General features: G+C 40.1%; 2 protein-coding genes across 3 annotated transcripts in view; both read right to left on the reverse strand.

Annotated features, from left to right (window-relative positions):
• Nucleotides 1-1,102: 1,102 nt before the first annotated feature.
• ARF4 (ARF GTPase 4) overlaps nucleotides 1,103-16,589 on the reverse strand; it is a 29,509-nt gene continuing 14,022 nt past the window's right edge. The window contains exons 2-7 of one of the 2 annotated variants that reach the window (XM_017894143.1): nucleotides 15,088-15,168; nucleotides 14,605-14,714; nucleotide 14,426; nucleotides 6,724-6,794; nucleotides 4,975-5,100; nucleotides 1,103-2,035 (exon numbers count right to left, since the gene is read on the reverse strand). In XM_017894143.1, the coding sequence (XP_017749632.1) occupies nucleotides 1,949-2,035; nucleotides 4,975-5,100; nucleotides 6,724-6,794; nucleotide 14,426; nucleotides 14,605-14,714; nucleotides 15,088-15,168 (476 nt within the window). In that variant the 3' untranslated portion in view covers nucleotides 1,103-1,948. The remainder of the gene's footprint in view (nucleotides 2,036-4,974; nucleotides 5,101-6,723; nucleotides 6,795-14,425; nucleotides 14,427-14,604; nucleotides 14,715-15,087; nucleotides 15,169-16,589) is intronic. The other variant, XR_001889614.1, reaches the window with a different exon arrangement.
• LOC108543591 (40S ribosomal protein S26-like) lies at nucleotides 16,197-16,583 on the reverse strand. The gene has a single exon (XM_017894140.1). The coding sequence runs from the start codon at nucleotides 16,581-16,583 to the stop codon at nucleotides 16,236-16,238; it is 348 nt and encodes a 115-aa protein (XP_017749629.1). The 3' UTR covers nucleotides 16,197-16,235.

Raw genomic sequence — 16,589 nt, forward strand, 5'->3', positions numbered from 1 at the left:
TTTTGGAGACAGAGCCTTGCAGACCGTGTGCAGTGGCGCTATCTTGACTCACTGCAACCTCTGCCACCCAGGTTCAAGTGATTCTCTTGCCTCAGCCTCTCAAGTAGCTAGGATCACAGCATGCACCAGCACACCAGACTTTTGTTGTTGTTGTTGTTGTTGTAGTTTTAGTAGAGATGAGGTTTCACCATGTTGCCCAGGCTGGTCTTGAACTCCTGAGCTCAGGCAATCTGCCCACCTTGGCCTCCCAAAGTGCTAGGATTACAGGTGTGAGCCACCACGCCCAGCCATTGTTTATTATTTATTTGACAATTCAAAAATATACATTTTTTTTACACATATGCATTTGATTTTGGAATTTTCAATCCATAAATTTAGCTGAATCTTTACAAGCCATTAAGAATGCAACATCAGAATATAGACAGAAACTAAGTTACTCAGTTATCAAGTTGAGCCTTTAACAACGTAATAGATGTAGTTTATGAGGTATACCTTTATATGAATTATATGCAGTTTTCTGTTGAAGTTCTAAAATTTGTCCTGTTAAAAAGTGATTGTGAAACTGTTTTTTGTAGGAGAGTAGCATCACTAAGTCTCTATATTGGCCATACAAGTAGCATCTGAATTTCTTTTGTTTAATTAACCTTAACTAAAAAACACATACATACATGCTTTTTGGGCAGTTCATTTTATTACAGCCTTTTACTCTCCCCCCCATTTTTTTTTTTTTTTGTTGTTGTTTGTTTTTAGTTTTTTAAGTAGAACCAGGGGAAACAGGGTCTTATTACATTGCCAAAGCTTATCTCAACTCCTGGTCTCAAGTGACCCTTCTGCCTCAGCCTCCCAAAGTGCTAGGATTACAGGCGTGAGCCACTATGCCAGGCCCTCCTTTTACTCTTGATCTGACTTTAGAAAACTAACTTTTTAATAATGTTCCCCATGCTGTTATACACATGAAAACAACCCAGATCTCCACTTTATACAATTAGTGACTTACCAGTGGGATCTGTATTACTGTTCACAGTACATAAAATATGCAAGCAGTTTGCTAAATAGAAAATACATTTCAAATACCTTCAAGACTCAAAAAGAACACACACAATTACGTATTTTATCATTTTATTAGGAATAATTCCAAATGGGTTATGCAGAAAATGTATTCATCGAATTTGATGAGTTTTCCAAAAACTCTTAATGAAGATATGTCTGCCCAATAAAATAAACATCAGCAGAATTATCATATACTGAGCAAAAAAATCAGGCTGATAACAAAAGCAACATGCAACATAAAAAAGACACAATATAAAGGAAGACAATCTGCTGAGTATTAAAAACCATCTAAATCTCAATTCTTTGCAGCCAGCACAGAACTAATTAGCTATCAAATCCAAACCCCACCAAGGTATAAGTTTGGCTGATGTAGGCCAGGAGTCAATGTAGGGGGAAAAAATTTCCTCAGTGCAAGAGAGCTGAGTAGTGTTTTGGATCTTTCTGTGGCTGGTACAAGCAGTATTAGAAAATCTTTTTGGCAAGAGAGAGAAATAAATACAAATGGAATGCTACATTTTTAAATTAGCAGACTGTCTCAGGAATGATAAAGGTATCAGTAAAGTAGCAAGGGGATAACTTTAAAACATTATTTATCTGGGGCTCAAAAAGCACTCAAACCAATTTATTTAAAGGTTTCACAATAGCTATGTCCAGGCATTTACACTTATGGGAAGTAAAATTTAAAAAGGATACTTTTTTCCCAAGGAGAATTTCTTTAAAACCAAGCACATTGCTAAATAGCAACATTATACTTGGTAAACAATAATTGGCAACAAAATAATATTCTGCCCAAACGAGTCCCAGATACTGTTTAATAACCAAGATACAAACTAATTTTGTTGTAACAAGCCTAGGCCAATTTTATCAAACATGTCCTTGGTTAGATATCCAGTTTCATTTAACGTTTTGAAAGCTCATTTGACAGCCAGTCAAGTCCTTCATACAGACCAGTTCCTTGTGTTGCACAAGTGGCTTGAACATACCACTGTAAAGAAAAGACAAGAAAATACTTGATTAACAAAGTTAATATGTAACACCAGTGTTTAAACTGTCTTAATCAAACTTAAGAGTCTTCTCACACCTCTTGCTTCTCACAAAACTCTACCATATTTAAAGCTACTTATGGCTGGGTGTGGTGGCTCACACCTATAAATCCCAGCACTTTGGGAGGCGGAGATGGGAGGATCACTTGAGCTAGTGATCCTCGAGCTAGTAGTTCGAGACCAGCCTGGGCAACATGGTGAGACCTTGTCTCTACCTTTTTAGATTATTTTTTAAAAAATAAAGCTGCTTCTACCTATTCTGGAGATTGCAATGAGCCAAGGCTGTGCCACTGCACTCCAGCATGGGCGACACAGTGAGACTCCATCTCAATCAATCAATCAATCAATCAATCAAGCTACTTCTACCTATTCATTATATTTAGACCAGATTTTCCCCCCTCAGTCATTCAGGTTTTTTTTCAGTGCTGGTTTTTGGTTCCCTTTTAGTAAACTTTCTACCACTTAATCTGAAAAGAGAAATCATGGGAAAATTAGTAACTAATAAACTATCCATCTGGTTTTTATACCTCTCGTTTCCCATAAAACTAAACTCAAAGTAGAAGAGGCAATTTTTGAAAGAGTAGGGTTTGCTGATATTTTAAAGGCAGGCTTTTCAGATAATTTCACTATCTTTAGTCTCATGCATTCCAAAAGTTCTTGTTTTAAATGGTAATGAATCTTATCTCTAGTAACTGTGTGAAAGTATCAAAAAAAAAAAAAACCTACAAAACAATTTACATTTAAGACATAGTTTACTTTTATTAATTTTTTTGATCAGTTTAACGCTGCAAGGCCACTGCAGGTATACCATGTTGCCAATTATTTGACTACCATATCTCAGTAACCTAGGAGGCTAGGGAAAGGCTCAAATTCATACCTTCACAGCATGGAAACCTTGTATCATTTACAGTTAGTGTTGCTTGCTTATTTACTGATTGATTGACTGATTGTTTTGAGGCAGAGTACTCACTCTGTTGCCCAGGCTGGAGTGCAGTGGCATAATCTCAGTTCACTACAACCTCCACCTCACAGGCTCAAGATATTCTCGTGCCTTCAACCTCACAAGTAGCTGGGGTTACAGGCATGCACCATCTAGCTAATTTTCGTATTTTTAGTAGAGACAGGGTTTTACCATGTTTGCCCAGGCTGGTCTCAAACTCCTGGTCTCAAGTGATCCGCCCACCTTCGCCTTCTAAAGTGCTGGGATTACAGGTAGGTGTGAGCCACCACACCTGGCCCAGTTTATGTTCTTCAAATCAGCCTGAGATATCTCAAACAGGCAATAGGTTCTTTTTCTTTTTCTTTTTTTGAGACGGAGTCTTGCTCTGTCACCCAGGCTGGAGTGCAGTGGCACGATCTCGGCTCACTGCAACCTCTGCTGCCCACGTTCAAGTGATTCTCCTGCCTCAGCCTCCAGAGTAGCTGAGATTGCAGATGCCTGCCACTACGCCTCATTTTCTTTTGTAGTTTTTAGTAGAGACGGGGTTTCATTATCTTGGCTATGCTGATCTTGAATTCCTGACCTCGTGATCCACCCGTCTAGGCCTCCCAAAGTGCTGGGATTGTAGGCGTGAGCCACTGTGCCCAGCCTGCAATAGGTTCTTTGTTGTTTCATTTTTTACCACAGCCATAGTATTTGCCTTATTTACAGGTTAATGCAAAACTACTGTAAAAAGCCTATGACACTAAGTTTCTGATAATTTATCTCCATCGCTGAATCACTGATCTAAAATAACAAGCAATTTTAGAGAAGTATAATTTTTTTTTTTTTTTAAAGAAACAGTCTAGTTCTGTCACCCAGGCTGGGGTGCAATGGGCACAATCACAGCTCTCTGCACTCTCCAGCTTCTGAGTTCGAACAGTCCTCCCACCTCAGCCTCCCAAGTAGCTGGGACTAAAGGCGCATGCCACCACACACAGCTAATTTTTATTTTTGTAGAGACAGGGTTTCACTTTGTTGCCTGGGCTGGTTTCGAACTCCTGGCCTCAAGCAATTCTCCTACCTTGGCTTCCCAAAGTGTTGGGATTACAGGTGTGAGCCGTGGTACCTGGTCTCCTCCATAAGCTGTTAACAAGCAGACAAGGCTGGGCACCATGGCTGGAATCCCAGCGCTTTGGTAGGCTGAGATAGTGGGAGGATTGCTTGAGTCCAGGAGTTCAAGACCAGCTTAGCAACAAAGTGCGACCCCATCTACACTTTTTTTGAGACCAAATTTTGCTCTTTGTTGCCCAAGCTGGAGTGCAGTGGCGCGATCGCGACTCACCACAACCTTCACCTCCCGGGTTCAAGCCATTCTCCTGCCTCAGCCTTCTGGAGTAGCTGAGATTACAGGTGTGTGCCACCACACCCAGCTAATTTTGTATGTTTAGTAGAGACAGGGTTTCTCCATGTTGGTCAGGCTGGTCTCGAACTCCCGATCTCAGATGATCCGCCCGCCTAGGCCTCCCAAAGTGTTGGGATTACAGGCATGAGCCACAGTGCCCAGCCCCCCATCTCCACTTTTAAAACAAGCAAACAAACATTACTGGACCCTTAATAAGAGAGCTAGATTTCAAAATATTTGCTGTAGGGTTATTTAAAAGATACAAAATTAAAATTAAGACTATCAATAATATTCTTTCCATTCCTTCCACCTCCCCTTCAAAAAAAAGAAAAGAAAAAATAGACTATCAATAATCTTTAGACCTATTCTACAGCAGTTTTCTATATCTTTACAAAAATGAAATAAAGGTATTTAAAGTTTATTACCATATTTTTAAATAAATGATGTGCTTATTATTCGTCCAAAGATAACAAATGTTTAAACTGAATACTAGCTTACACAACTATCCTAGTAAGTCTTAATAGTCAAGAGGTTAATATCAACTTCCAAATACTTACTGTTCTGTTACGAAGAGACTGAAGCCCTAGTTTATCTGTCATTTCACTGATGGCCATAGCATTTGGCAAATCTTGTTTGTTTGCAAAAAGCAGCAGCACTGCATCTCTCAACTCATCTACCAGAAGCTGGAAATAAAAGGTAAGGCATTAGCAACTACCAACCAGAATCCGAGTTTTGAAACTAACTGTCTTCCTATATATGCTTTACTCAGCATTAAATACATTATTAAACATTAACCTAATTTCTCTACACAAAGTTCACTCTTACAACTGAAGTCTCATATCCTTCAGTTTTTAAATCCAGAGCAAACAATCATATGCCTTCAAGTAAGACAGAACTGTTTTTCAAGTCAATCATTCTACACCCCATTAAAGCAAATCACTCATCATTCGGCCTTCATGATTACCCATTGTCAGGACTGATAAGGGCAAGAAACACATGTGGGAATAAAATGTTTATGGTAGGATCTTATGGTACTTAGTAGCAGAAGTACTTAGATGATGATTCTTTTCAGACTTCTATCCTTTCTAACAACAGTGGGACAATAACACAATTATCTGGGCGTTGGCAGTATCATGAAAAATACAAAAAAAGTACCAAGAACAGAAGTTGTACTGGTGCATGATACAATATAGATGAATCTTGAAAAATTATGCTAAGTGAAAAAAGTCAGTCACAAAAGAACACATTGTATGTTTTCATTTATATGAATGTCCAGAATAGGTGACTGTATAGAGACAGAGTAATTAGTGGCTGTCAGAGGCTGGGAGTGTGGTGTAGGAGGAAGGAAATGGGAGTGACTGCTGATGGTTCCAAGATTTCTTTGGGGGTGATGAAAATTTTCTAGTATTAATTGTGGTGATGGTTGTACAACTATGTATACTAAAAGCCACTGATATGCACATTTTAAAAGGATAACATTTATAGTATGTGAAGTACGTCTTAACAGTTTTTTTTTTTTTTTTTAAAGAGGGAAAGCTGGTGACATTTGACTCAGGCAAAAATCCAACAATGACTTAGTTACACATATACTGGCACAATGGTTTTACAAACTGCTCTCTAGTCTTAGGAGGAATGAATAATAATTAAGATTTCATTTCAGTAAATATTTTATGGCTACAAGTTTAAAATCATGACAAGGATTCTCAGCAGTCTTCCTCCATTTAGTACATTTAACAACACAAACACGTGAAATCCAATATATGGCAAGGCTGCAAAATGCCACTGTGAACCAAACGTTTATCTCTACTTTCAGAAGAAATTCTTTATCCTTAAATGGTTACTATTAAAAAACATTTCTGAAGTAATTATTGGCACAGCATAGAGAAAATGGAACCGATGACCTTGGGAACAAAACATTTGACCCAAGATTCCTAGGGTCAAAACTGCTACAGCACTATAGATTTGGTATCTGTAAAATAAGGGACTGAGCTAAATCAGATATCCTCAGCCAGAGATAGGCATCAAGATTACCCATGAGGCATTTTAAAAAAAAAAAAAAAAAAAAGCTGCTCTGCCCTTCCTCCCAATTTACTGAAGTAGCTACTCTTCCATGTGTTTTTCAAAATGCTCTATAAGAGATTCTGAAGTACATTAAGAACCTGTGGATAATATAGTTTCTTAAGTTTATTTCTAGCCCCCCCAAATCCACTTGTGTAAACTAATCATAGTTAAAATGTACTAAAACACCACCAGTTTCACCCAGAAAAGCACACCTTGAAAATGATAAATTTAAAGTATATTCTTACCATTTTCTGCAGCTCATCTGCTACTTCCTGAATTCTTTCACGATCATTGCTATCTACCACAAAATAAGACCCTGGGGAAAATGGTTTCAGTAAATTTTAATAGTTAAATGACATTCTCTATATGAAACAGAAGTGTAGGCAGCAAAATGGTACCAATGGTTAGACATTAGGAAGGAAATGTCTCATTAAAAGTAAGAATTTAAAGCTGTAATGCTAAAAGCTGATTTGAGAACTATTTGTAAGTTTATTAGTGCTATTTCAAATCTAAAAACTTTTTATTCTTCACCAATTAACTACTTTTCTCAACTACCCTAAGAATAAATTGTATCTATTTTCCCTTCTTCCCTCTGTACTCTCACATTTAAGTGCAGGTACCAAAATAGCCACAAAGTAGGAACAAAAAGAAAAATAACAAATCAAGGATCCTAAAGAATTGTGAATTTGGCCAGGCATGGTGGCTCATCCTGTAATCCCAGCACTTTGGGAGGCCTGAAATCGCTTGAACTCAGGAGCTGGAGACCAGCCTGGGCAACATGGCGAAAGCCTGTCTCTACAAGAAAATACAAAAATTAGCCAGGCGTGGTGGTGTACTCCTGTAGTCCCAGCTACCTGGGAGACTTGAGGTGGGAGGGATCACTTGAGCCCAAGAGATGGAGGTTGCAGGGAGCTGAGATCACGCCACTGCACTGCAGCCTGGGTGGCAGAGCAAGCCCCTATCTCAAACAAACAAACAAACAAATAAAACCATGAATTTACTAACTGAATTAGCTTATTTTGTCAAAGTCATGTATAGAGTGTAATAAAAGGGGGATGGGATAGCGGGAGTGGGTGCACTACTGTTTTTATCTGCTTTATCATGGAAGGAAAAAATTAACTTGCTCCAGAATGCTGCCTGCCAACTCTAGAATCAGAAGGACATCTTAAGAAAAAGATACCGAGAAAACTCCAAGATTGGGCGCAGTGGCTCACTCCTGTAATCCCAGCACTTTGGGAAGCCAAGGCAGGAGAATCATTGGAGCCCAGCAGTTTGAGACCAGCCAGGACAATATGGCAAAACCCTATCTCTTGAAAAGAAGAAAGAGGGAAGGAGGGAGGGAAAGAGAGACAGAGAGAGAAAGAAAGATTTACTTAAGACATTCTTTAAAAAAAGGAAGGTAGTATCAATTCTCAGAGATACAAATATTAGCTTCTTTTTTCAGACAGGGTCTCAACTCTGTTGCCTAGGAGCACAGTGGCATAATCTTGGCTCACTGCAGCCTCGACCTCCTGGGCTCAAATGATCCTCCCGCCTCAGCCTCCCAAGTAGCTGGGCCTATAGGTGTGTGCCACCACACCTGGCTAATTTTTCTATTTTTTGTAGAGATGGGGTTTCACCATGTTGCCCATGTGGTCTTGAACTCCTGGACTCAAGTGATCCACCCATCTGGGCCTCCCAAAGTGTTGGGATTACAGGCATGAGCCATGGCACCTGGCCCATTATTAGAATTCTATACTACAAGAGAAATGGAAGGAATTAGGAAGCAATTAGTTGAACTCTTTTTCTAAAAACTTTCAAATGGGAAATTATAGAATTTTCAGCTAGAAAAGGGGGGCAAAATAAAATAATAAAATAATAAAATAATAATAAAAAAAAAAAGATAAACCCTGACCCTGAAAGTACTTTTGATCATGTCACTTATCACAGATTGTCTTGTACTACTGATTTATTTAAGTAACTAGGCTGGGTATGGTGGCTTTCACCTGTAATCCCAGTATTCTGGGAGGCCGAGGCAGGTAGATCACCTAAGATCAGGAGTTCGAGACAAGCCTGGTGAAACCTCATCTCTACTAAATACACAAAAATTAGCTGGGCATGGTGGCACACCTGTAATCCCAGCTACTCGGCAGGCGGAGGCTGCAGTGAGCAGAGATTGTGTCATTGTACTCCAGCCTGGGTGACAAGGGCACACTACATCTCAAAAAAAAAAAAAAAAGTAACTAGATTACATTCACGGAGGGCAAAGGACTATACTACATCTTTTTTTTTTTTCTTTTTTTTCTTGAGACAGAGTCTCGCTGTGTTGCCCAGGCTGGAGTTCAGTGGTGCCATCTTAGCTCACTGCAAACCCCTCCTCCCAGGTTTAAGCAACTTCTCCTGCCTCAGCCTCCTGAGTAGCTGGGATTACAGGTGCCCACCATTATACCCGGCTAATTTTTTGTATTTTTAGTAGAGACGGGATTTTACTATGTTGGCCAGGTTGGTCTTGAACTCTTGACCTCAGGTGATCTGCCTGCCTTGGCCTCCCAAAGTGCTGGGATTACAGGTGTGAGCCACAGTGCCCAGACCCATCCTGTATCATTTTCTATTTACCTCTCAGGATTATCACAGTACTGGGCTCTCCAGGGGTATCTAACACTTATTTTACATCCATTAAATGACAAGTTCCTTTGTTTTAGCAAATTATAAGTCCATTTCCTTTATCTCTGTGTAAACCATAACTTAATTTTATTTTTTTTTTTTTGAGACAGAGTCTCACTCTGTCGTCCAGGCTGGAGTGCAATGGGGCAACCTCCGCTCACTGCAAGCTCCGCCACCTCCCGAATTAACGCCATTCTCCTGCCTCAGCCTCCCTAAAAACTGGGACTATAGGCGCCCGCCACCAGCCCGGCTAATTTTTTTTATTTTCAGTAGAGACGGGGTTTCACCGTGTTCACCAGGATGGTCTCGATCTCCTGACCTCGTGATCCGCCCGCCTCGGCCTCCTAAAGTGCTGGGATTACAGGTGTGAGCCACCGCGCCCGGCCGATCACTTAAATTTTTAATCTTATTTTACACTGCATCTACACCACCTGGCAAACCATCACTTTAAATATCTATCCTTTGAAAAAACTTTTGGCTGGCATGGCACCTCTAATCCCACCACTTTGGGAGGCTGAGGTGGCAGGATCACATGAGGTCAGGAGTTCAAGATCAGCCTGGGCAGAGTAAGACCCTGTCTCGACGAAAATAATTAAAATTTTAGTAGGGCGTGGTGGCACGTGTCTATAGTCCTAGCTACTTAGAAAGCTGAGGAGGGAGGATCATTTGAGCCCAGGAGGTTGACTGAAGCTGCAGTGAGCCATGATAGTGCCAATGCACTCTAGCCTGGGCAACAGAGTGAGACCCCATCTCAAAAACAAAAAATAATGTTTGATGCTTGGAAAGACAGACTCAAATTCAAATCTTACGCTACTTGTTATAATATTATCTAATCCTTGAATATGCCTTGTCTAAATAAAATAAAAATACTACTAACTTCATAAGCTTGTTAAAGATTAAATGCAGTCAAAGAGAAAAGAGCTATCATTGTGCTTGGCTTACCACAGGCATTTATTTACCAAATCTGTCTCTTCCTTTCCATATTTCAAAAGCTATTCCTTTTTAGAACCAAACCTTCCATTTTTTTTTCAAAAAACAGGCAAGGTCTCCTTTTGTCCCCCAGGCTGGAGTACAGAGGCACAACCATAGCTCACTTCAGCCTCCAACTCCTGTGTTCAGGTGGTCCTCCCACCTCAGCCTCTCAAGTAGCTGGGACTACAGGAGTATGCCACCATGCCCAGGTAATCTTTTTTTTTTTTTTTTTTTGTAGAGACAGGGTTTCACTCTGTTGCCTGGACTGGTCTTGAACTATTACTGGCCTCAAGTGATCCTCCTATCATGGCCTCCCAAAGTGTTGGTGTTTCAGGCGCAAGCCATAGTACCTGGTCCTGAAACCTATCCTTTACAAGAGGTAATGCCCTTAAAAGGGACCTAATTTTATCTTGACTACTAACTTTCCATTTTTATTTTATTTTATTTTTTTTTAAATGTAAAGACAAGGTCTTGCTATGTTCCCCAGGCTGGCCTCAAACTCCTGAGCTCAAGCGATCCTCCCACCTCAGCCTCCCAAAGTGCTGAGAATACAGGCATGAGCCACTGCACCCAGCCTTTATTTGTTTTAAAATGCAAATAATGCTATCAGTCCCAAAGTAACATTGAGAAGGAGAATTATTTTAGGAATTAATCCCTAATTATTTTCTTCCTGGAACAGCCTAGAATCAAGAGTGAAGAAAAGCTAGGATTCTACAGATAAGCCCAGCTGCTATGAGATTATTTTAAAAGCCAAATATTTGCTTAATTATTTAGAATGGCAAATTAGTTGGAATTATCTAATAAGAGGAACACTATGCCATGGTTTCTTAGTATAAGTTAGAAACATGGTTAAAGCTATAGTTTCTTTTAAATGCGGTGGCTCAAGCCTGTAATCCCAGCACTTTGGGAGGCCGAGACGGGCGGATCACGAGGTCAGGAGATCGAGACCATCCTGGCTAACACAGTGAAACCCCGTCTCTACTAAAAAATACAAAAAACTAGCCGGGCGAGGTGGCGGGCGCCTGTAGTCCCAGCTACTCGGGAGGCTGAGGCAGGAGAATGGCGTAAACCCGGGAGGCAGAGTTTGCAGTGAGCTGAGATCCGGCCACTGCACTCCAGCCCGGGCAACAGAGCGAGACTCCGTCTCAAAAAAAAAAAAAAAAAATTTTATAGCTAGAAGAACTGATCAGTAATGCTGGGAATGCAAGCTAAGAGCTCAGCTTTGATTCTATCAGGTAACACATAAAGCTTTCCCCAGCTAGCATGAACTCCCTAGGAAGTAGTACTTGGACTGTTAATTCTAAGGTGGTCCAAAGAGGCCAGAATTGGGTCTAATCTCAAATTAAGAACGCGAAGTAAATTACAAAGCATTCTAAAGAAATCTAGGGATAAACCCAGGGTTACCCTTGGTCAAGAATTATTAGGCTTAAGGATTAGCAAGGTTTTACTTCATATCTAACTCTTCAAAATATGTTGGCCACGTGTGGTAGCTCACGCCTGTAATCCCAGCACTTTGGGAGGCCTAGGCAGGTGGATCACATGAGGTCAGGAGATCAAGACCAGCCTGGCTAACATGATGAAACCCCATCTCTACTAAAAATACAAAATTAGCTAGGTGTGGTGGCGCATGCCTGAAGTCCCAGCTACTTGGGAGGCTGAGGCAGGAGAATCACTTGAACCCGGGAGGCAGAGGCTGCAATGAGCCAAGATTGCACCGCTGCCCTCTAGCCTGAGTGACAGAACGAGAACTCCATCTCAAAAAAAATTAAAAACCGGTCCAGAGGGTAGAGCATATTAGAGATGAATATCAAATAACATAGCACTGGTTATATCCTGTTAACTGAAGCTGCATAATATATACATGTGAGTTTATTATGCTATTCTCTCTATTTTTATGTATACAGATTGAGTTTCCTTAATCCAAAAGCAAAACTTTCTGAGCACCAACGTGACAAAGGAAAAACTCCCCGGAGTATATCGGATTTTGGATTTTAGGATGCTCAACTGGGTACAATGCAAATATTCCAAAATTTTGAGATCAGAAACAGTGGTTTCTGGTCCCAAGAATTTCGGATAAGCAATGTTCACCTTGTATTTAACATTTTCCATAATGAAGCTTTTAAAGCATGTGCCTCTGTATCAAATATCTTTTCTAGTCATAGCTGTATTGATGACCATAAAATTTTTTTTTTTTTTTTTTTTTTTTTATATTTTTTTTTTTTTTTGAGACAGTCTTGCTCTGTCACCCAGTCTGGAGTGCAATGGTGCAACCTCGGCTCACCGCAACCTCCACCTCCCGGGTTCAAGCAATTCTCTTGCTTCAGCCTCCTGAGTAGCTGGGATTACAGGTGCACGCCACCATGCCCGGCTAATTTTTGTATTTTTAGCAAAGACAGGATTTCACTGTGTTAGTCAGGCTGGTCTTGAACTCCTGACCTCATGATCTGCCCACCTCAGCCTCCTAAAGTGCTGGGATTACAGATGTGACCAACTGCACCTGGCCTAAACATTCTCGTTTTTAAATAAAAAAGTATACCACTTATTTAATATGACATACTATGTAAATCTGCTTGTCCCAGCNCAAAAGCAAAACTTTCTGAGCACCAACGTGACAAAGGAAAAACTCCCCGGAGTATATCGGATTTTGGATTTTAGGATGCTCAACTGGGTACAATGCAAATATTCCAAAATTTTGAGATCAGAAACAGTGGTTTCTGGTCCCAAGAATTTCGGATAAGCAATGTTCACCTTGTATTTAACATTTTCCATAATGAAGCTTTTTAAAGCATGTGCCTCTGTATCAAATATCTTTTCTAGTCATAGCTGTATTGATGACCATAAACATTCTTTTTTTTTTTTTTTTTTGAGACAGTCTTGCTCTGTCACCCAGTCTGGAGTGCAATGGTGCAACCTCGGCTCACCGCAACCTCCACCTCCCGGGTTCAAGCAATTCTCTTGCTTCAGCCTCCTGAGTAGCTGGGATTACAGGTGCACGCCACCATGCCCGGCTAATTTTGTATTTTAGCAAAGACAGGATTTCACTGTGTTAGTCAGGCTGGTCTTGAACTCCTGACCTCATGATCTGCCCACCTCAGCCTCCTAAAGTGCTGGGATTACAGATGTGACCAACTGCACCTGGCCTAAACATTCTCGTTTTAAATAAAAAAGTATACCACTTATTTAATATGACATACTATGTAAATCTGCTTGTCCCAGCCACTCACCCAAGGTATTCACTGCCACCTAATGGCAATAAACCCCACTTGTATGCAATGTTTTAAGAGCTGGATAACAAGATGACACTGCAAATCTTAAACATATAAAGTGGCAGTGATATCCACTTAAAAAATAATTACCAACTTAATTAGTAAACAAAAACTGACAAATTCCTTGGGTGGTAGAAAAAACAACTGAGGTGGGACCAGGTTAAACAAAGGAAGAGTAAGAAGAAACTCTCCCGTCTTGGGTGAGTCATTACAAGTTTCAGTTTCCTCATATGTAAGAGTGTTAGATTAGAACTGTGGTTCTCAGCAGGGGACAATTTTGCCCCACGGGATATTTTGCAGGTGTGGAGAGATTTTGGGCTGCTAGTTGAGGGGAGCTGCTATTGCCATCTAGTGGGTAGAGGACAAGGATGCCACTAAACAACCTACAATGCATAGAGAGCCCTCCCCATACCCAACAACAAAGAATAACCCAGCCCAAAATGTCAATAGTGCTGTTCTGTAAGATACCAGACCAGTAGTATCAGCACAACCCAAGAACTTGCTAGAAATACAGAATCTCAGGCCTTAGCCAGGACTTACGGAATTAATGTGTATTTTTAACAAATACCCAAGAGATTGATATGCATATTAAAGTTTAAGAAACACCACTGTACCTGGATTATGTACCTGGATTATATCCCCTGAGATTCTGATTCAAGTGGTCTAGGGGATGATCCAGGTCTTGGGATTTTTAAAGTTCCCCATGTGATTCTTACGTGCCACCCCCAAATTTGAGAACTCTTGTTCTACAGGATCACTAAAGTCTCTTCCATGCCAGTATTATATATACACACTATGTGGCAATATAAAAATATCTTACAAATCAATGCAGCAAACTGACCTTAATGTATTTAATAAAGTAAACAAGTAACTGAGCTAAACAAAGGACTATCAATTGTCTTACATTCATCAGAAACTACAATGACAGTTTATACAGACCTTACTTTCTAAACTAAGATGGAAAGCAAAGAACTATGGATAAGAGACCTAATTTATTCTTGAGAAGTACGCCAGCACCCACCCCATCTTCCAAACACTTACCATAAGTGCCTTACAACTCTTCCACCCTATATAAGTCAGCCTTCGAGGCATAAGTGAGAGTCCACTGAAGAATGTGTAAGTGGTGATAAGACAAATGCCAACTCATAGTCAACACCAATATCCAAGTAAATACCAGATACTAACATAAACTTTAGAGCATGAAACCCACAAAGAAAAGTTATAAAAACATATAGTATCCCTTACCTGGGTATTCTGGAAGTAATGCTTCCAGAGAGGCCTAATTCTATCTTGACCACCAACATCCCATACTGTGAAACAAATGTTCTTATATTCTACTGTTTCCACGTTAAAACCTACAAAGAAAAACAAAAATGACCGCTGTGCAGCGTCATTAAGAAAATAAAACCTTTTATTGTGGAATTTTCTTAGTGTTTTAAAAGTACTACTTTTTATTAAAAAAAATATATTTAAACCTAAACATCAACAGAGACAAGGTCTCAATATGTTATGCACGCTGGTCTTGAACTCCTGGGCTCAAGCGATCCACCCACCTCAGCCTCCCAAAGTGCTGGGATTACAGGCATGAGCCACCACACCCAGCCTGTTTTAAAAGTACTTCTAAGATAATCAACATGCTTAACAAAAAGACAGTCTCAAAACGAGACTGTATATATTTCACTTTACAACATATCATCATGATATAAAGTCATCTGTAAACTTTCTTACCAATAGTAGGAATGGTGGTGACTATCTCCCCTAACTTCAGTTTATACAGAATGGTTGTCTTGCCAGCAGCATCCAATCCAACTAGAAGAAGACATTATAGATTTAAAATCCAGACCAACAGCACACTCCAAGAAATAATTTTACAGTAAATTTATAGTTCAAAAGTAGAAGTTGACTGTTCAAGACACAAATGAGTTAGAAATGAAATGATCTTATTTCTGATTCCCAAAGGCAACACTTCCTACAGAAAACCTTTCCATTCTTCTTTCTAGACCAAGAGAGACAGCATGTACTAGTAAAAGGAAACGAGTATATAGCTGACTTAGGCTCTAATCTCTAGCTTTGCCACAAACCAGTTGAGTGACTTTAGGACACTGAGGTCAGAGAAATTAGCCATAAATAAAGGGACTGGATCAGATCATCTAAGATCTCTTCCAATTCAAGACCTTATTAATTCTATGAACTACCAGCATTTTTGCGGGGGGGGGGGCAGCAGAGAGGGGGGACATACTCTCGCTCTGTTGTCCAGGCGCCCACCACCACGCCCAGCTAATTTTTGTATTTTTAGTAGAGATGGGGTTTCACCATGTTGGCCAGGATGGTCTGAAACTCCTGGTCTCAAGTGATCTGCCAGTCTGGGCCTCCCAAAGTGCTGGGATTACAAGCGTGAGCCACCGTGCCCAGCCATACTACCATTTTATAAAACACAGATTAGAAGTTGATTCAGAGAACACATAAGTGAATAAAGAATTATCTTAAGATTTGTAAAAGTATTTTCTCTTATTTACAGAGTAAAATTTGGGTAACAGATTTTGATGTTAAGGGGTAAAAATACACTGGTATAACTATGTCCTAGTGATGTAACTGTGTTCTAGTGATCTTATATAACTATGTCCCAGTGACCTTATAATGATAATAAAAGAAGATGAAGCCAATTTTATCCCTGCTTAAATTCATTTCAACATTAAATATGCCAAAATGAAAACCAAAGTCTTATTAACCTGTGTTATAAAAATGGCCCTATCACATTCATCTACAATATAAGTAATATCTAAATTCTTTTTTTTTATTTTTTTATTTTTTTTTTTAAGTACAATTTCCATTTTATTTCAGAGAATAGTCTGTCTCAGTCTTAAGGACTCAGCTCCTTACATGGGCTTTGGTGGGGGACGTGGGGCAGCACCCGCAGGTCTAAATCGGGGAGGGGGTGTTCGGTCCTTGCGGGCTTCACGAGATCGATTCCTGACTACTTTGCTGTGAATTGCACAACTCACACAGTAATGTAGCTTCACATACAGCTTGGGAAGCACATAGGCATCAAAGACGCTCGCTTCAGAAATGTCGCTGACCGCTGTGGCCTCCACTAGGTTTCGAATGACGAATTTCTTAATGGCCTTGTCCTTGCGCACGCATCGGGCACAGTTAGTGCAGCGAATAGGCTGCACATGGCCGCGGCCCTTTTTGGCACGACCGTTGTTCCTTCTTTTCTTTGTCATTTTGGA

This window comes from Rhinopithecus bieti, unplaced genomic scaffold, assembly GCF_001698545.2.
Source record: "Rhinopithecus bieti isolate Rb0 unplaced genomic scaffold, ASM169854v2 scaffold_21649, whole genome shotgun sequence".
Taxonomy (NCBI): Eukaryota; Metazoa; Chordata; class Mammalia; order Primates; family Cercopithecidae; genus Rhinopithecus; species Rhinopithecus bieti.